This window comes from Protopterus annectens, chromosome 5.part0 (genome assembly GCF_019279795.1).
Source record: "Protopterus annectens isolate FY-2018-M chromosome 5.part0, PAN1.0, whole genome shotgun sequence".
NCBI classification, from domain to species: domain Eukaryota; kingdom Metazoa; phylum Chordata; order Ceratodontiformes; family Protopteridae; genus Protopterus; species Protopterus annectens.
In genome coordinates this window covers 1696038765-1696060591 of record NC_056735.1, presented here as the reverse complement: position 1 = coordinate 1696060591, position 21827 = coordinate 1696038765, and the positions used below count along the sequence as shown (strand labels likewise).

At 37.4% G+C, this 21827-nt stretch overlaps 1 protein-coding gene across 1 annotated transcript in view; it reads left to right on the top strand.

The window, feature by feature from the left end:
* SPAG17 (sperm associated antigen 17) overlaps positions 1-21827 on the top strand; it is a 3638922-nt gene that overhangs the window by 1931162 nt on the left and 1685933 nt on the right. Inside the window, exon 22 of the mRNA XM_044071485.1 lies at positions 14980-15091. Coding sequence (XP_043927420.1) covers positions 14980-15091 — 112 coding nt within the window. The remainder of the gene's footprint in view (positions 1-14979; positions 15092-21827) is intronic.

Here is a 21827-nt window from a genome sequence, read left to right as displayed (position 1 = left end):
CACTCTGCACGCTTATTTAATTCTACTTGCGTGGCTGAGAAAAGAAATGGCCACAATAAAAAGATTATTGTTACCAGTACAGTCAACAGGATGGTCTTGTAATACTTTTGTGGAAACGGTTGTTCTGCATTTCCGTTTTCTCCGGTTCTTCCAAGTAGGTATATTTGGATCTTACTGGATTCCGTCATCTCACTTTGGACAAGTGATCTTACTCTCTGCCCTAATAGGACCTTTAGCACCGATGGTTGCTTCACTGGGTTTGAGACGGATCAGTTCCTATTGATCTGACCCCCCTTTGTAGCCAGACTTTGTGCTTAGGGTCCCGATGGAGAGGTAAGATCTTTGTCCAATTCAAAGTTTTTTACCAGCTTGCAGTGCGTCAGATGTATTCACGAAGCTTGTTCCGCTAACTTGACTGCAGTAGATGTCGAAAGAAGCACCTGGTAGGGACCTTCCCACCTTGGCGATGCCCAGTTCTTTCGCTTCACGATTTTAATCCATACCCAGTCTCCTGGCGTCACTGTCACTTCCGATGTTTCAGTTTGTTTTTTATCTGAAACAGAATTTGACTGCAACAGATGTTTAGAACTCAACAATTTTTTCATATATTCAGCTAGTGTGAAATCAGCTTCCTGGTCTGATGACATGAGAAGTTTCCACTGGGGTGTATAATAAGCTCTTCCAAACAATTTTTCAAAAGGAGTCAATCCTTTTGCTGTAGGGACAGTTCTCATGTTCAACAGTGCCAGGGGTAAACAGTACAACCAAGTTTTTCCTGTCTCAGCTATTAATTTTCTCAATTTGCTTTTTAGTATACCATTATGCCTTTCAACCAGCCCTGCAGACTGTGGATGGTATGCACAATGATTTTTTAAAGAAATACCAAAATGCTTACTCAACTGCTGTATGGTTTGATTTACAAAGTGTGTACCATTGTCCCTGTAGAGTCTTTCCGGAATGCCAAACGTAGGAATAATTTCCTTATCAAGTACTTTTGCCACTGTAGCTGCATCTGGATTTTTGGTTGGAAAGGCTTCCACCCACCTGGAAAACATATCTATAATGACAAAACAATACTTCTTATTTTCACATTTGTTCAATTCTATGAAATCCATACAGATAGTGTGAAACGGATATGGTGGTGTGGGGAAACTCCCTTGCTTGGGCTTTATCGCCCCCTGTGCATGATGTTCGTTACAAATCTGACACATTAAACAAAATTTTTTAGAGTAGTTTGTAAATCCGTACGTTGTGAACACCTGGTTTACCAGCTGTATCATCCCCCCTGTTGAGACATGGCACTGCCCATGGCTCAACCATGCTGCATAGCGAAACAAATTAGAGGGTAGTATCGGTTTTCCCTCTTTAAAGATGTACAGCCCCTTTTTGAGGATTGCTCCTCGTTTTATCCATCGCTGTTTTTCAGCTTGCATAGTGAGTGTCTGCATTGTTTTTAACATGTCTAGATGTAAAGTTTCAGAGGGTTGTAATTCCTCATTTAAAAGAAATACTTCTGTGGCTGCTTGTTTTGCAGCTGTATCAGCTATTGCATTACCTTTTGAAATCCTATCTTGTTGCTTGGTTTGAGCTGTACATTTGCAAATGGCCACTTTCTGAGGTAACTGAATGATTCTAAAAGATCTAAAATAAACTGTGCATGATTTATAGGTTTGCCAGTAGATGTTATCATTCCCTGGTTTTTCCACTGTTGTGCAAACACATGTACAGTGGAGAAAGCATACTGGCTATCAGTAAAAATGTTTACACATTTACCCTTTGCTAAGGTACATGCCCGTGTCAGGGCAATCAATTCTGCTGCCTGTGCAGATAAATTGTGTGGTAAGGATTTTGCTTCTACAATCTCAGTATCAGAGACTACTGCATATCCTACTAGGTTCTGTCCTGCAAGACCCCATTTGCACGAGCCATCCACGTAATATGTCACCTCAGCATTATCCAAGGGGACATCCGTGAGATCTTTTCTAGGTAGTGCCTTTTGCTCAGTTACCTGCAGGCAGCGGTGCAGTGTGCCGTCTGCACGGGTTGGGAGCAGAGTAGAAGGGTTCAAAGTCATACATCGTTCAATTGTCATATGAGGTTGGCTCAACAATATAGTCATGCAGGAAAGATGCCTAGCAGGGTTGAGATATGCCACCTTTTCTTGCAGTAAAATGATCGCGACTGCATGGGGTACTCTCAAAGTGAGAGGGTGGAACAAGACTCCTGAGGCCGAAGCCTGTACTGCCATTGCAGCTGCAACTACTGCTTGTACACAGTGGGGTAAGGACCATGCCACTGGGTCCAGTTGTGATGAATAGTAAGCAATGGGGCATTGCTTATCCCCATGCTGTTGTGTTAATACTGATGTCATATCACCCTGCTTGCAATCTACAGTCTGGAAAAAACGTTTATGATAGTTTGGCAATCCCAGAACTAGTGAGGACGCTATTAACTGCTTTAGTTTACAAAAGGCAGATTCTGCCTCTGGTGTCCATTGTAACAAATCCTGCACTGCCATAGACATCTTATATATAAGGTCAGTTAAAGGTGCAGATTCCAAGGCATAGTTTGGAATCCAGCTTCGGCAAAAATTAGTTGTACCCAGGAAGGACATCATTTCCTTCTTGGTAGTGGGTTTTGGTGCTTGCAAAATTGCTACTTTTCTATCCTCATCTAACGTTCTACCTTCCTTGGATATTACATATCCTAGGTATTTGACCTGTTTTTTCCAGAGCTGCAGTTTGTCTTTGTTTACCTTATGTCCCTCAGTGGCTAAGAATCGTAGAAGTGCTATGGTATCTTCCCTACAATCCTGCTGGGTGGGGGCCGCCAACAAAATGTCATCAGCATAAAGTAAAACCTGACTACCTTTTGGTGGGTTGAATCCCGCCAAGTTGCTTGCCATTTCTTGTGAGAATATCATTGGACTTTCACAATATCCCTGTGTTAGGCGTGTATATGTATATCTTTTTCCCTGAAATGTAAATGCAAACCAATACTGGCTATCAGGGTGTATCGGTATCGAAAAGAATGCGTTGCTAATGTCTACCACAGAAAAATACTTTTGTTGAGGTTTTAAGTCATTTAACAGGGTGTGTGGATCTGGCACTGTGGGTGCCCTTGGTATTACTGCATCATTTACTGCTTGTAAATCCTGGACCATACGCCATTCTCCAGTGGCCTTTTTAACTGGAAATAAGGGTGCGTTACATGGTGAATCGGGAGATTCTACTAGTATCCCTCCTTTAAGTAATGCTGCTATAATAGGCTTTATCTCTGCCTCTGCATCCTTTCTTAAGGGATACTGTCTTTTTTGTGGTCTAAATGCTGACTTTGGTGTGATAGTAACTGGCCCTGCTGTACGAATGAGTCCTACATCTGATTTTCCTGTTGACCAGAGAGTCTCTAGTATATCTCGCAATGCGTTTTCTTCCTCCTTTAATAGGAGTGTCCATCAGCTGTCTTCGCAAGATTGCAAGTGCACAGCTGGGTTGGTCTGAGTTACCAAATTCAGTTTTTGTACTTGTATTCCCTGTCCTGACAGTTCCAGTTCTGTTTGTTTCTCCCATCTCGTGGCTTTCTCTCCTAGGTTTGCCCATTTTATAATTTTGTTTTTGGTAAGCTAACATGTGGTAATCGATTAGATTTATAAAGTGCAAAAAACTCCTGGGGCAGTGAACAGCTGGCTACACTGTTCCCTTCTGTGTCCCAGTACAGGTTACGCAGTATCAATCTATTTGTATGATTCTTAAATAATTCTTTCTCATATTCCTTATCAGGTCCTGGTGTGTTACAAAAATACAGGGTACAGTGCAACAGGTGTTGCTTATCAATGTCAAGGGAGGGAAACTTGCTGATGGCTACCTTCATTAGTTCCTTGGTCACAGTCCCTGGATCAGTTGTAACCAAGTCCTGGCTGTACCAGTAAAACATTTCATCCCCCGATTGCACCACAAAGGTGTTAGTTTGTCGCTGTGCTTCCATACCCTGCATGGTTGGGACTACTGCTATACCAAATATCTGCATGAGATCTCTGCCCAAGAGATTTACTGGGCATTTTGCGGAAACTACAATTTTGTTTCTCTGTGTTAATCCTGAAACTGGATCAGTTATTGCAATGTTACGGGAGAGAGACTCCTGATACAGCTGTCCATTAGCTGCTTTGACCAGTATGTAATCAGGTGACTCTGTGTTTTCTGGTAATTTGGAGGGGTGTATCAGGGTCCGTGATGCCCCTGAATCACACAAAAATTTGATCTCCCTCCCTTCTACCAAGAGTGTAACTTCTGGTTTCGTGTCTGCTAAATAGAGCTCCAAGGTCTAATATTTTGTTTTCTTCATTGTCGCTAACTTCCTGCACTTCCTCTATTCCCTCTTTCACATTTTCATTTGTCCTTTCTTTACTGACCCCTTCTAGTGATTCTTGACTATCATATAGTTAGTCCTCACCCTCCTTGTCTTCCGTTGTTGCCTTCTTATTTTTCCTGCAATCCCTTGCCAAATGTCCCTTTTTACCACATTTAAAACATTCTCCCCTTTTCTTACGCCCTTCAAAGTCCTCTGATCGCTGATCAGACTGCTTGTTTCCCTGTGCGTTTTTCTTGCCCTTTTTCCCAGACTGTACTACATAAACTTCTGCTCCATCTTCTACAGAAAATACTTGAGCCTTCTTTTTCTTTTTGCTATTAAAATGCCTTTCGGCATGCCTAGCATATTCAAGTAATGATTGTAACCTGCTTGTACGATGGTCTACCATGTGTTTCATAATAAAACTGCTTATAGGCATGCTACTGCCTTTTAAAAATGCATTCTTTAACTGCTGTTCATATGGGGAATCTTGCATTTGATCTTTGGGAACCTGCATTCCACAGTGGTTATTAAAACATTCTAACAATCTGGCATAGTTCCGGTCAATTGTTTCACCTTCTTGTTGGATGCATTGATTAATGCAAGTCCAGTCTGCCCTAGGTTTCCATTTTTCAGAGATGCGGTCTGTAAGACCTTTTACTCTAGTGTCTAACTCTGCGCTGCTATGTGGGAGGGGTCTTTGCACAGCATCACAAGGATTCCAGTTGCCACAAATCATGTACCAATCTGGCCCTACAATTTGTCTAACTACCTTTTCTATTTCTTCTCCATTTAAGTTATAATTTAACCTCATTCCTTGTAAGTCTTCTGAGAATTTTCTAAAATTAATCTTCGGATGGGGAATTCCCTCAGTGGCTTTCCGGATATCTTCCGGAGTCCAAGGTCTATATACTAAAATAGTTGGGTCCTGATTGTTTTGACCTGCCTGAGGATTAGGTACTTCTATAAGCGGGCATATTTCTTCTTCTTCTCCTATAGATCGTGAATTTTTAACTATTTGCCATAACTCGATACCTTCTTCTGAATTACTTGCCTTTGTTCGGGACCTGGTGTTGATGGGATCTCTGATTTTCATTAGTTTTAGTTTTATAATATCTCTATCTCTAGTGACCACATGATATAGTGGGGGTGGACTAACCTGTTCACTCACTTCATATTCTGGTAAGGGAGGTGGAGGTGCTGATGCTATTACTAAGTTATTATCCTCCTTATCTAAAAACATTGCTTTTGAATCTTTGTTCTTTTGGTCTCTACGGTTTACTTCCTCCAGCCACCTGTGTGCTTGAGGAATTCCTAACCACCGTTGCTTTTTTACCTGACCCTTGGAATCATTTTTGAGTTGTTTAACAAGTTTGATAAGCGAGGATTTTTCTAATTTTCCATCGAATTCATACTTATTAACCCATTTTGAAAAATATCTAATATTATCGGCGCGCTGCAACTGCATATATTTTGCATCTTCCGTTAACGGCTGGTTCTGGGGTGTTTTTGTGCAATTATTACCCATTTTATTTTACCTTTGATTGTTACGTAACTTCTCTAATTTTAACGTGTACCACGGATTTTGTTATAGTCTCTTCAGAATGACTGCCTAAAGTTTACTTATTCTGTTTCTCCTGATCTGTGACAAGACAGTACCTTTTTTATCCCTGACTGTAAGAAAAATATAATCTGACAAAAAACAATACACATCTAGTCCCTGATCTATAACAGAAAAAAGTAGATTCACCTTACCTGAGCCCACATGATTGATCACCGATTCGCAGAGACCCGTCCTTCAGTCACAGATCAGAAAGTGGCTGGCCTCTTTTGATGACAATTCAGTCGGAGGACTTTCCATACAAGAAGAACCGATTTGGTTTCTTCCTCGTACGGTTTCAACCACTTGGCCGTCTGATCCGAGGCGAAGAGAGGGTTCTGGTCCGAAGGACCAATCTGTAAAAGGAAAAACTTCAAAGATCAATGCACGTTAGGTTCAAGCAAGGCACCCTTTATTACTTGCCGCAAGGAGACAAAGCATGTAGGTACAAGGTTTGTCTAATTTTCTGGAGATCAGTATGTTATTCTTATACAGTTCCCTTCATGTCACACAGAAAATGTTACTAATCTACTGCTGATGTAGTTGGACACTGCTTTCTGTATGTTACACAGAAAATGTTACCAGACTTATTGCTGACATGGTCAGATTATTGCTGTCTTGCAAAAACATTTGAGAAAAACAACCTGGCCTTGGGCTTATTTTAGCCCTCCTTGATTCTTCATTTCTTCAGTTGTACAGTTCTAATACATGCATTACATTTTGTCTAGATTCAAGGTACATTTCTAGCTTTGGTACAAGTAGTGCTGACTATGGTTTAAGCTTTCAAACATCTATTGTTTTCTTTATCAAGGCTTCTAGCAGCTGCACATTTTCTCATGGCATAAGCAGAATAAAATGTCTCTTATTAAGTTTCTAGTAGCTGCACATATTTTCATTGCATAAGCAGAATAAAGTGTCTTTTATTAAGTTTCTAGTAGCTGTGCAGATTTATACAAAATGAACAGAATAAATGTATTAACCCTTTTAAGCCTTTAATGCACTAAGCATGCTTATTGCTATTATGCATTTTTCTAACACCAGGATTAACAGTAAATTACAGAAATGTTATGTTTCCCTCACCATCAGTAACTTTCGTAGGAGGTTTATTGTTAATGAAAGGCACTGTGAAGCAGGACAGGAGAAAAGAGATCCAGTCAGTCTCCTGTTGGCAACAGGCAATCACTACAAGACAATTTCTGTTTTTTTTTAACTTTATTTATTTAGAGGTTGAACTATCCATATAGCAATAACAACTTGGTGAATTGACTTTCCAATATAAAACTCATCATTAATACATATTTATAGTGTATCACAAAACAAACTGCTACAGCCAATGCAGTAAATGCTGTGCTCCAAAACTTGTATGTAAACAATCCAAAAGCAAACAGAGTCAACACATGGCTAAACATGCACTGTTCATTCGGCAGTAAAAATGACAGTACAAGTGATTAAAACATATATATTTACTTCATATAAAAAAATAATAAAAATGGTAAGCACTTTCACAACTCTCATTGTTGCTTCATCAGACCAATTTATCAGTTCTAAAACACTTACTTTATATTTAGCTCATTAAAGACACACCAATCCAACTCAATTAATTAAAAGTTGGTGCTAAAAACTAGCCTATCACGAAACACTTATCAAAACATTGTTTTCATTCAGTTTGCAGTAAATGCATAGCAACAAGAATTGTTTACATTTAGTTCATAAAAAGTCAGCACCTTACTGATGCCTTCTTGGTTTCAGATGAGGTTTGATAGGAATTCTATCATTGAGAAACTGCTTTCTGTTGCTTGTAATTTAATAATCTATTCTGATTCATTAATCTCCATTTTATTACTCATGTCCCCTTTGCCTCATGGTGATTTTATTTTATTTACTACCATGAACTTAAAGTAGTGTGTTTCATTAGTGTCTCTAACATGCTTAGCTAAGGCATTATTTGGTGTTCCAATCCTAATATTATAAACGTGTTCATGTATTCTATTGTGCAGGTCTCTGTCTGTTTTTCCTACATAAAATTTACTGCATGTTTGGCAACTTGCTACATGTACTATGGGACTACTGCCACAATCTGCTATTAGCTTAAAGAAATATCACCTCCCTGTGTCCGGCTATATAAACAGTCCTCCTGTATGTATAAAACTCCAATAATTGCACTGTCCGCAGGGACTTGTACTAAATACATGCTGATTATGCTCAACCATTATTATTTCTGAAGTATTTTTCGGATAACATAACTTCCTTTTAAGCAATTTATAGTTTTCATATTTAACTTTAGGATATTCACCTACTATTTCTCTGATGGTTTCATCAGCTAATAGCACCTGCCAATGTTTCTTTATAATTTCCATGGCATTTCTTGAATCACTAGTAAGGAAGTAGAATCAGGAACCACATTTTGCCATATGTCTTTCCTACATTTCTCTTACTCCAGAAAGCTCTCTTGAAATCAAAACAGGGCAAGTTTGCCTAAGGGCCTAATATGGATAGCGGTTTCCTGTCCCACATATTTTGTCTCCACTGCCAATGAGCCTACTGTTCTTCCACCATGAAATCGGCAATCCTGCAAGAAGTTAGCATTCTACATCCCAATCTAAAGGCTCTGAATCAGTCAGTAGAAAATGTAGAATTTTTGTTCTAGATTGTTTTCCTCTGTTTTATTCATGTTAACAAGGTAAACCCAATAGGTGCAGGAATGTTTTCAAAGGTGATGTAGGCACGCTGTCTGGTTAAGTGACTTCAGGCAAACAGGGAAAAGGAAATCAAACCCTGGATTAGAGGACAAAACTTGCTAATGGTTTATAGCCTTAATCCTTGGCACTAAACCAACAGATTATTTCTAATAATAGATACTTTTAAATATTTTCAAAGAGGTTAAGGCCAAATATAAGAAACCCCTACATACAAAGGTTTCTTGGATTAAGGCACATAATCTAAATTGTTTACACTCTTCCTTGCCAAAGTTTCCAAATTACTTAAAGTGCTTATCTGATTTTAATTTAGCTTATTCATCAATTAAGGTTTGCGTTTTTGTAATCTCTATCTATCTTCCAGTCATCTGCTTTGTAGCAGCTTAGTCTTCTGTCAGGGCTTTTCTTAAAGGATCTCTTTTCTTAAAGTCACTAAAAAAGCATGCCTCTTCTATTTGGGATTTGAATATTGTGTTGAAAAAGACAGATTTGCCTCATTTTGAAACAATGCATTCAGCAGGGATGGTATTCTTTTTGGATGGTGTTTCTTCTGGCAGGAGCATTTCAGTGTTGTAGTCATCTTATTTGGCATTTATCAAAGAGAAGGTGTCATTGAAAACACGTCATTGGAAACTGGTGTTTCCAATGTTCCAAGTGAAGTAATTCAACTGCAGCTGGGCAAGATGTTAAGTTAGCAAACTGGCTGAACAGGACTGATGGTCAGTACAGATCTCAGCTGCAAAAACAGCAGCACACTGATATCTACAAAAGCAACAAATTAGGGGCTTCTGTGGGAAAATAAAACTAAATTGCTAGCTAGATTACACTTTCCTATGACTTGGCTTAGGCAGTATTGTTGGCTGATTGGTGAGGTCTCTGCCTCACTACTCTAGGGTTCAGTCCTGGCTTCTGCTCAGTGTCTTCATGAAGTTTGCTTGCTCGGTTCATGGCTGCATGCCCCCCGAAGCACACACGTTTCCCACCTTATTTTAAAATATGTTGGTTAACTGACTGCATTAAGCTGTCTTTATATAACATAAGCTTTCTCTACCAAATTTTTATATGAGTCTACTGCTTTTGGTCGAATTCCATTTGGTCAAAAATGATTTCAGGCAGCCCACTTCACTGAAAGCTCATTTGATTGAAAGCCCATTTGGTCGAAAATGGAATATAGCCTCTGCCCCACTGCAGTGCGACCCTGGAGTGAGAGTATAAAGTTAGGAGGGGTGTGGGGGGGGGGCGTAGCTTTTACTGACGTTATATGTTTCAATGTATTTTTAATGGATGCACATGTATATAATACTGCATACACTGCAATTATGTGGGGGAGCTACACACCCCACCCCACCCCCAATAGGGGGGATGAGCCCCCCACCCCCTTACTTTATATTCTCACTCCAGGGTCGCACTGGAGTGGGGCAGGGGCTATATTCCATTTTCGACCAACGGAAATTCGACCAAATGGGTTTTCAGTGAAATGCATTTTCGGTGAAATTAACTGCCTGAAATCATTTTCAACCAAATGTAATTCAACCAAATATAGTAGACCCATAATATATATATATATATATATATATATATATATAGATATATATAATATATATATATATATATATATATATATACATGTATGTGTATATGTATATATATATATATATATATATATATATATATATATATAGATATATATAGATATATATAATATAAATATATATATATATATATATATATATAGATATATATATATATATATATATATATATATATATATATATATGTATGTACACATATATATATATATATATTTATATACACACACACACACACACACACACACACACACACACACACACACATACATATATATATATATATATATATATATATATATATGCAGCCCAGTGGTGCAGCGGTTAGTGTTGTCGCCTCTCAGCAAGAGGTTCTCTAGTTCGATTCTCAGTTTAGTTGCCTTCTGTGTGGTGTCTACATGTCCTCCCTGCAATCAGGTGAGTTTCCTTCTGGTGCTCCGGTTTCCTCCCACATTCCGAAGACATGCATCTGGAGTGTTTTTCCCCGGGCCTCCTTTGAAAATAGGCTCTGTCCCAGTTGGACTTTCCTGGAAAATAAATGTTAAATAAATATATAAATATATAAAATATACATAGATAGTGTTTCTCCTCTTAGTTTGATAGTATCACATTAACTGACACTATGGAGCTAATCTTGATGCAGTTAACGTGTAGTACTTAGTAAGTTATCCTCCCATGATTTGGATATCAAAGTATGATACGTTGGTAACAAAGGGATTGAATGTCAATTTGGAATGGTGTTATTTAGTTTAAGAAGGTGATGTATTTTTAAATTTTAATCTTCACAATATGGGGTTTGTGATTATTTAATTGTTTTATTTATAATTATAAACAGTTGAAATTTGTTTCTCCCAACCGCTAGAAAACATTTATGTGGAGGTACTAAGGTTGTAAATAGAAGTTTCCCTCTGTTATTATCCTCAACCCCTTTTGCCCATTTTACACATGGGGTTGGGGTGTCACTTCAACAGTGGCAATCATCTCGAGCCAATGTTTCCTCTGCTACTACAGTTTTATTTTTATTACAAGTTGTTACAAGTTATTTATTGAAGTATTCTTTTTAGTGAGTTGATTTGAAGAGGGTAGTAATATTTGTATTTTCCTGTTTTTGCTGTAGCTACACAGGGCAACTGTAGAAATGCTTTGTTGTTCATGAATGCTCTGTGTGCGCGTTAATGATATGGTACACTAAACATTTTCACAGGGAATGCTGAACTGCAGGGCTGCCTAATCTGCAGCTCAACATTTCCATGCTGTTGTTTCTGTCGCAAGTGAAGAGATAATAAACATTAACAGCTTCCAAGAACAAAGTGTTTAAGGTGAAAGCAGTTTTTAAATTTGTTGCATGCCATTCCACTGTTCACTTAGCCACATCAAAGCCTAGCAGCTAAGCTTATATGTTTTCTGAATTAGGCCCTGGTGTCTTCCTTTAACTTAGTAACTTTCTCAGCACATAAGAGTAACCATTGCCTGTTTTCTTTTTTACCACATTTTTTTTATTTCTTTGTGTTGATCTCATGCTTATCATCATTTATATGTAAGACTTTGTAAGGATAAGCATGCCATGCCATTGTATTGTTAGATTTGCTGCTTGCCCTCCTTCTCCTTCTTTCCATTGTCTTGGTGTCTATCTGCTTAGTAGCGTTACTTTATTTATAGGTAAAACCTTTGTTGTGGCTTATAAATTGTTATGAATTTCTTCAAGTAGTTATATTTTGGGTACCATTGCTGTATTAATTCTAGAACTCTTTATTATATCAAACATACTCTTCTGAAGAGAATAAGACATGCTTTATTCTTGTAGTAAGGCTTTCAGCATTTATTTGCACATGTTATGGAAGTTTGTTACCAAGTCTTTTCAGAACTATACCACTTTTATTTCTTTCAGATCTCACAGTAATCTTATTCTGAATGAGTTCTAGTAGTACTTGATTTTTTCTTCTTGATTCTGTGTTTCCCTCAGTCATTTCATTCTACAGGATTGTATTGTTTTTTATTAATTATTTTGAATTTTTATGTTATTTTCTGTTCTCATTCTTGTGTCTTCTATAAAAAAAGATTATCTCTGACTCTGAGACTTATGTAGTGTGTTTACATATTTATATATGTGTGTGAGTGTGAGGATATGCTTAAAGACAGAGACAGTTCTTATACTGGTGGTGGTGGAATAATGTATAAAGAGCACAAAAGCTCTCTAAGCCCCTAACAAATATGAGGTTGTGTGAAGCCAATAAAGGTACTGTTGTTAACAGTGAAAGATTCCATGCAAAATAAAAGGAGGAAATTTTGTTAGTATAATTGAAAAGTGCTGCATTCTCTGCATCACAAACACAATGGAGATGAACAGTGTTGTTGGGTCTACCTACCCTTCTTGGCTTCCCTCAGACTAACTTTGAATAAGGATTGGAGCCAATGAGAATCAAAGCATCCTGGGTCTGTGGCATACTACTGTTGAGAGTCTTTTCCTTTTCTTTGTCCTCACCCCATGTGTTCTCCAGTAACACCCTGTGGGTGGAGCATTCAGTTGGAATATCATGTTGATTCACTACTCACTTCTATAAGGAGATGACATCAGCCTGATGCTACACCCACCCACAGGAATCACTCTGCTAGTTCCTCAGCCACTGCAAGGAAAATTTAACTGCTTCGTGTGCCCCAAGCCTGTACATCTTTCCCCCATCCCATCCTCCTCTGCCAGCATCTCAGATGCCAGAGCCACTAACTGGACCCAGGTCACCCGGTCTCTTGTCAGGGCTTTATCCCAATATGCAGCTGTGCTGGCAAAATTAAATGGGAATTAAAGTGATGCCCCTTCTTGGCTAGTCTACTCATATAGAGCATGCAGTGCTATTTATGACACTAGCAATCTAAATTTTCGTAGCAAACTGATTGCCTGAAGAGGAGGTGATTGCGTATGAGCAGTACTTAAGTCTTGCTTTCTATTGAGCGAAAGAAGCACAGTTTCTCACAACAAAGGCTATATTCATGCACACACACTATGCTAACACCATTGCATGTCAAGCACTGGTGATGATGGGAATAAAGAAAAAGCTCATCACAAAAAAAAAAAAAAAAAATTACCTCCACCAGAATGGTGGTGGTGTACTAGGATGGCCTTGTCTCTCCTCTTTCTTAAGTCCCCTAGTAAGTGAAATCCTGTTCTGCAGGTAAGCCAGATGATCAATGAGAGAAATCATGGCTATGGAGACTGGGAACAGGCACTGGGACAAGAATGTTATCTGGTAAGTTTAGCACCAAAAAGAATAATTGAAAGAACGTAGTGCCCATTCTAAACTGAAATGAAGACAGATATATTAGCAGTGTAAAAATGTTTACCTTAACTTTGTTGCCATTTTCTGCAATAATTAATCTAATACATTGAAAAATCCATATTGTAATACTAAAGGCATTAACATGAATGACGCAGTAGTCTACTATTGTAGGCCAAGTGCACTTCATATTATTGCACTTAACTCAGATGTTTTTTTAATGGTTATTTAATCTTTATGACTTCCAAGCTTCATATATGTTTAATTTGTAACGTGCTTTTATTCATACAGTTTGCATCCTGAATTGGTAGTTGGGATTTTCATCTGCCCAGATATTTAAACAAGGAAAAATACATCAGTAAAAATGTGTTTTAACAATGGACTGTTTTATGGAAAAAATATACACACACGTGTGCTTGTGTGTGTGTATATGTGTGTGTTATAAGGTTTCAGTGTGTGATTGTACATTTGTTTTATCAAGCTTTAATTAGGAGGATAGTTTTTTTGAACTGCTGGTTCATTGCAGAATGCAGGCATTTGTTTTTGTGGGATCATTACACAGTGTGGAGTGGAATTTGTTATTCGTATCACAGTAGGTGAGCTGGTCCAAAGACCCTTTTCAGCCACAATCCCCAATGTACAGGAAACTAAAGTAAAAAACATGAATAGTCAAGGAATGTTTAATACATAAGCATAAATGCAAAATAAAATGTGTTTTAAAGCATCTTGGAACAAACATATGCTTGTTGCTGATCCTTATTGCTTATTACATAGACATTTGTAAAGAAGAACATTTTACAGAAAGAGTTAACAGTAAAACCAAAGTTTACTACATTTACAATATATGCATATATTTTGAATTTCAACAGTTAAGAAAACAACTAGGGCAATATTTAGAATAACAATTATTAAAGACTGTCATGCTGGATGTTGCATGTTTTTAGAATTCAACATTGCATGGTGACTGTTTTGTTAGAAGTAGCATGGTGTTTGATAGTAAATGGTGAAGCTGACTATTGTCTCTAAAACACTTACACTCAGTTTCCTTGTACATGTGTTCGAAGAAGGCCTTTTTGAACTCAATGAGGGATTCAAGGCCCCTTAATTCAGATGGGAGTCTGTTCTATAATGCTGGATCTATTCAGGAGTAGGCATATTCTCCAGTAACTATTTTATATTGAGAGTTCCTTAATGTGATAGCTTTCTCCTAGGTACGTCTTAGGAAGTAAATCTTGTCTTGGATGGGTAATTTCAATCTCAATGGTAAGCACTAGTCACTGCTTAATAATGTGTGAATAAGAGTACCTAGGAGATAAGTTGACCTCTCAGTGACTGGAAGACATTTCAGACCTTATAGGAAGTTACAATGATAAGATTTGCTTTCTGCAAGGGGTGAAGATCTGCACATTTTATCTTCTGTTTGGAGTAAAGGGTAATCCCAGAATGTTTGCTTAAATTGATCTTCTTTATTTTCCTAGTTTATCGGATACAATGTAGGCGATAATTTTATACAAGTTTCTGGACAAACTGAGTCCTTATTTCCCTCTAATGGAGGACATATTAAAGTGGAGACCATACATTTTGAAAAAGGTAATATTACATTTTGTATATTTAATGTGACTTGTGATCTTGAGTAAAGTATGAATAGTATGAACACTGAATTTGTTTGCTAATATAAGATACTGCACAGGACTTTCAAAATGTTAAGCTGATGTTATGGCATATCTTATGCAGTAGCCTTTTAATCCTTGTGGTAGGCTAAACTGTTTTGCTGATGATACACCAATTTAATGTAAAAAAAAAAATTGTCCTGACACAAGGTAAGAATTACTTGACCCATAGCAACTGTCTAGTAGTGTCAGTAGCTCTCCAGATTGAATGCTTAACTTTGATTATGGAATTTATGTTGTACTAGTGACAAAGCACTATAGTATTACTAGAGGGTGTTATATTCCTACATAAGACTGTCATTCAGATGCTATATTAAACCAAAATGCCATCTGCCTCAGTAACTGGTAGCTTAGCTGGATGTTAAGGATCCCATGAAACTTACTAAAAAGGTAGGGGGAATCTCATAGCTAGGGAGGTATATCTAAGGCATGATTGTTGAGTGAATAGAGTAGGGGAATTTCTCTGGTGTCTTAGCAAAATTTACCTACATCTTTATAAATGTCATCATGGGTCTCCCCTTAAAATAGACCATAGGGCTTGTGGTACTAATCAGATCAACAAAAGTCAGTGCAAAATATCTCATCACATTTTCAGTGTGTCACTGAACGTAGAACTTTTAAATTTTACTTGAACTATATTTTTCTGCCTCATGTACATTTGAATCCCTCAACACTCTAGACTGTATCCTCTTCTAAGAGACTATCCATCATCTGGACCCTCTGACTGAATTCTTAAAATGCTCTTTGTTGCTCTCACAATTTCCCTTTTTTGAGGTATGCATTGATATTACTTTGGAGAATTTTCACAACAAGGAAAAGCAAGTAAAAATTGTTTGCACTCCTTTCTTGAGTAGTGTTGGCCAGTTATTTCTTCAGTAGTAGTTTTCATCCCTAAAAAAGCTAATTCTGGTCAAGGGCCAGTAAAGATAAACAGTAGTCAAGTACCTGTGAAGATATTGACATTAGATTAATGATACTCCCACATATATGCAGTTCCACCACGTGCCCTTTTTCAATTTTATTTTCACTTTTGATAACCATTGGTTACTTAGATGTGTTTTGGGAAAATGTCTGTGTTTTAGTTATGTGGAAACCTGTGTATGACTATGTGACAACAGGAGGTACTGCCAGGAGATATAGAGCAGTGGGTTTGTAACATATGCCAACACAGGTAGCTGGAATTTTGTAAATAATTATATGTCATTTGTATATCAAACTGATTTGTACAGATGCTTGTGCTGAAAATGTATTTGTGAGGTCTGCTTCCTTTAAAATGTATCAGCTGTGTGCCTGCTAGAAGGAAAAGTGATGTACATGCATTATTTTAACTGTTTAAATGTATACATTGTAATAGCATATACTGGAAGTGAAGATGCTAATCTTAATTCACTTGACTTTACAAATTATTCTTAAAATTAAATTACTTTATAGGTTAAGCCATAAAGATGTTATTCCACAGTTTTGAAGGGAGCCAAAGATGCAATGTCTGTACTAAAATAGGTCGGTAGCTTCTGCAGGAAGAGTGAAATGGTTTTATGATTTTATGTTGGTAGCTCCTGTAGGAAGAGTGAAATGGTTTTATGGTTTTATGACTTCCAGCAGCGACACCACATCTGAGCAAATCCCTGTGTGTATTGGTAGCTTCTAGTGATGGGAGATAGTGAAGGAAGCAGAATCAGATGGCCAGATGTATGTAATGTCTTTCTATACAGAAATAATGCTTTAATATTAGAGAAGACTGAAGTTTTAGCAGCATTCTGTATTCTGTCTTCGATCTGACAACAAGGACCACTCACCCATCATGCCTTGCTCTATTCAGTAAGTAGGAATAGTAATTCTCTAGATCAGTTAGGAAACAATAGTAAGACTAGCTAAATACTGTTTTTCTATAACTGTGTGAAACTTTCCATCTGTCTTATTTTTAATATTCCCTGTGTCTGAAACTCTGGTGTTTACTGTAAATAGATATTTAGTATTTTCATGTTATTTTATTATTTATTATTAAATATATTTCAACTTCTCATTGCAGCTGGCCCTTTTAGAAAAATATTTAGTTTTTGAAAGTGTTTGCATCTTTATTTGGTGATAACTCTGGCCACTTCTGAGACCCTGGCTGTTTGGTCAACATTACCATTTGTATTAATATTAATTCCACTCAGTATAATTGGGTACCCTTGCAAAAGCCTTAGGTAGCTGGCTTTGCAGTGCCTGGTGCCAGTGATAACTACCTTATAGTTTGGGCAGAAGAAGGCCAAGTTAGTAAACCTGTACCCGCCTTTCCTAGGTGTGTGTCTGTATGTGCAAATCAAATCTGAAAGTGTGCATGTGTCAGCTACTTGGAGCAGGGACGCGAAGCACTGGTTTCACAGAGGAGTGGTGGAGGACTTGGCTTGGGCACTTGGCTGAGGACTTAACTCTGAAGCTGTGCCAGTTGGGAGTCTTATTGGGGACCTGAAGGGAGACAGGTATAGAGAAATCCAGACCCCAGGCTGACTGTGTTCCCTGTGTGCTCTTAAGGGAAATTGTACTTGATGCAGAGAGGTCTGCATTTGGAAATACTGAGTGTATCCTTTTGTATTTCAAGTGAACATCTCTCTCCAGTGTAAGTGGTGAGGATTCAGGCTCCTTGATTACTGGCCCAGCGTGGGGACTTCACAGACTGTTTTGATTAAAACGTTGACTAATCATCATTTCTCAAGTCTCCTACTTTAAGGTTATGTTTTCTCTTCAAACTCAGTAAATAAATCAACATGTGGTAGGTAAATAGATCCTAAAGATTTTTATATACTTTTTTCTTTAAGACCTGACTGTAATACAAAAAAACTGCTATAAACTAGAAAAATGGTAAGAAGAAACTCTCATACGCCTATGGACATTTTCAGATAAATACAAAATAGGAGAGAGAAGAGAGAAATTTGAAAAACATGGAAAAATAAAACACTGCTGAAATGTATAAAAAGCACAAGTCATGATTGAGTTCTCCTTTGGAAGAAGCATCCTCATTGATACCTTCTAGTGCAGGTCTGGCAAAACAGATCATGAAGCCATTAGCCGAGTAATGCCTCCAGGCATTTCTGCAGTTACCTCCTACTGCTCCTCTAAGCATCAAATAATGCCTGGTCAAATTTGCATTAATAATTCCAAAACCATGCTACATAAAAGGTATCAGAATATTTTATCTTGAAGCATACATGTTGGCAAACACAAATGCATTGATATACGACCTCTGTCAGTTACTACATGTTAGTGCTGTAAGGTGAAAACTTAATTTTATAAAGGCTGAAGCCACACCCTCTGGGAGTTAAAGGTACACACTCAAAACAGCTCTCCTGGAGGGAATGAGTTAAAATAGGAGACTCAATAAAGTTGGTCCATCTGCTATTAAGAATAAGGCAACACTTGGGAAAACAGTCAACTGCATGAAGATACATTTTCATGCCTTTTGATGAACCTTCTTCCTGGAAAGAAGATACTTTAAAATGATGCATTTAAAACAAAATGGTAAATTTCTTCAGTTTTGACACTATTAAAGATGTAATTTAGACTGGTTGCTAACATCCAGACACAAAAGCCTCTACCCTAGAAAGAGCAAACAGTCTTTGTACAGCATTTGGTCACAGGTCTTATTTGTACAATAATCAAAAGACAGAACCTGAAAGACAGTTCCCCTGGCTTCATTGCCATTTGATAGAGAAAATAGGCTGATTGATAAATGTAGTAAAAATGTATGTGTATAAAGCAACTTGGCTATATGATCTGTAAACTCTTTTGCACATATGATCAGATCTCAGTGTTTTACTTTAAACCAAACAAATGCTTAATAAATAAAAAATAAAAAAAATGTAGGATTGTTTGCAAACATTACTACAAGGAAGCAGCAGTGACAAACTTGAGAAGTTGATCTCTTCTAAGATACAGGCATTTTCTCAGGTGTGCCTATGATGCAGTAGACACATCCTTAGTAGCATCTACTTCATATGTAGTATTGAGGAGGCTTGTATCGATGAGGTTGGACATGCACTAAAGAAGTCAAAGCTCATTTATCAGCCACCTCCATTTTCACTGACTTTTTATCAGAAAGCCATCAGATCACATTTTAGGAGGCATAGAAAGAAAGGGAAGACTAGAGTTGCACTCAAAAGTTATTTCATACCTACCCCAATTCTCAGTGAGCATTCCTAGTAGCAAAAGACCTTTCTGTAGGAAATAGACCCAGTCTTCAAAATCTTTCAAAAAAAAAACTGTCCCTATGTTCCCACCCTACTGGGAGAAGATAAATTTCGGCAAAAAGATCTAGGTAACCACTGCCTGGCTCCACCCCTTCCCCTGTGACAGTCTATGACATCATACATAAGGTTTCAGAAACTTTTACAATAGACAAATGAGTATTCCAGGCCATTTCACAAGGCTTTCCCATAGAAATCCAATAGGATAGTGTTTTTTTTTGCAGAAGATCTGCTACCCTCCAACTAATCTTACTGAGGACATAAGTAAGGGAGGTTTGCCCGAATCTTCTTCTGACTATGAAGAAAGACAGATCAGATTCTTAGTTATGATAGGCATGAAGTGCATCAAATACAACTGGAGATCAGGTTCACCACCATAGGTGCTTTCTGGAGAGAAAGAGTGAGAGGGAGATAGTATGCGGAGAAATTAATGCATTAATATGCCAAGCTAATTAATGAGGTGGTAGTGGTGGTGTGAGATCAGTGCTAAAGCAGCCTAAATTTATTAGTACTTGATTGTTAAAGGTAGGATAAAACTACAGTAAAATATGGTCTTATTTTAATGTTCTGTTTTTCTGGTTCACTTATTTGATTTTAAAATACTAAACAGCTGACTGAGGGGAGGAATTGAATTGTAAATATGCTTTTGAACATTTGCTTCATGTACTCTTCTTGCACTTTAATAACCTGTCATTTAATATACTGTATCTATGGAGCTTTTCTCCCCAGTACTTCATTGAAAAGGGGCTCCTTTAGCCCAATGGACCATCCTGGCAAACAAACTTCAAATAAAAATAAATAAATAAAATAAATAATCTTGTAAATATGTTTTTCTTTACAGTTGTTTTAAATAAAAAAAGTCAGAATTTTAGGGGAAAACATCTAAATAATATTTTTCTAAAGATTTCAGTTGCACCATGTGATGAGCACAACTTTTAACTATGACCTAGGGTGGATTGTTTTTGTAATGCATTGTAGAGAAAGCTTTGAAAGCAAGGATGTAGTCAGGCATACTCTTTGTACTCTACTGAGTACATTTTTTCTGAGCATGACATCAATTTGAAATTTTTTTTCAGGTCATATTATGCATATAACTGTCTAAATGAATGTGTCCAACAACAGATACAATATTGCTAATCTAAAAACAATATCTTTAATAGCTTTAGGGGTAACAACTGAAAATGTTACTTATATTTATTAAGTGTTTGGGGCAGCATTTTGAGAGGTGTCCACTTTTTAAGTGTTAGATGTCCAGGAGTGCACTAAGAGCTTGTGAGTACAAAGTGGGCTTTGCTTGCTACGCCCCTGTTTGAGAAGAACAATGGTACAGCAACTGTGTTCTTTTTTAGTGGCATTATGAAGTGAATATTTAATAAAAACTTGACAAAAAATAATTTCATCAGATACTCTCTCTTCAGTTGTACTTACTTCTTCAGATCACTTTCAAGATGTTTTCATTTTGAGACAGCAGTTGCTGCAAAAGAAGACAATACAGTGGGTCCCAGACCATCTAAAAGGATCAGGTTTCCACATCTGGTGCCAGACATGGACAGGGCTTGGAGACCAGTGTCAGATGTATTAAATATCAGAGAGTTTACCCTAACAAAGAATTTCATGATGGTAAATTGGAAAATGATCTTCTGTGGAACAGAATTCCATTATAACAACCTTAGGCATGAAAAATATTTCTCCACTCGTCCCTATAGGACATATAAAATATTTGATATTCTAAGTTGCTCATTCCTGCTTCAGGTTCATGTTCTCCTATTTGGTCTGTTTACAACCCTAAGAGCATTTACCAGAAATTTAGCTCTTGATTTTGCATACCTCAGGAGAAAACAGAATGCTGTTTTCCTTCTCTTGACAATTTTTTGATTATCACTTAAACTCAAGAACTGTTAATCAGTATAGCTTGGACTAATGAACTGTTAATCAGCATGTTTACACAGTCATAGTGTTTGTTTAGTCAATATGCATTTCCATAAACTTTACAAACTCTTGTATTTTCCCAGCACAAACAATGACTTTTCTGTTGGAATTTTTACTTTCATATTGGATGAATGTTTTGACGTGAGACGTTGCTGGAAATCCAGAATCTAATAAAAATATTTTCTGTACCAAATTCAGTTACAGCAAGACAAAACCTGTTGTCTGTAAACCATATTATCACCATGTATTTTCCTAATTCCACATACAAAACTATACTTGGGGAAACCACAGTGAGCACTGCAGACTCAGTAGAAATGATGTTTCCATCTGGCTTCAGTATGGAAAGTATTCTTATGGTATCAGGATGCTTTCACTTTGACAAACACCATTCATTGATACCTCCAACTGTATTACTTCAGCTAAAAACATAGTCCTCGGATTATGCTTTGGGGTATACTTCAGGGATCTGTTAGTATAGGGCTTCTAGTCTCAGCAAGAATG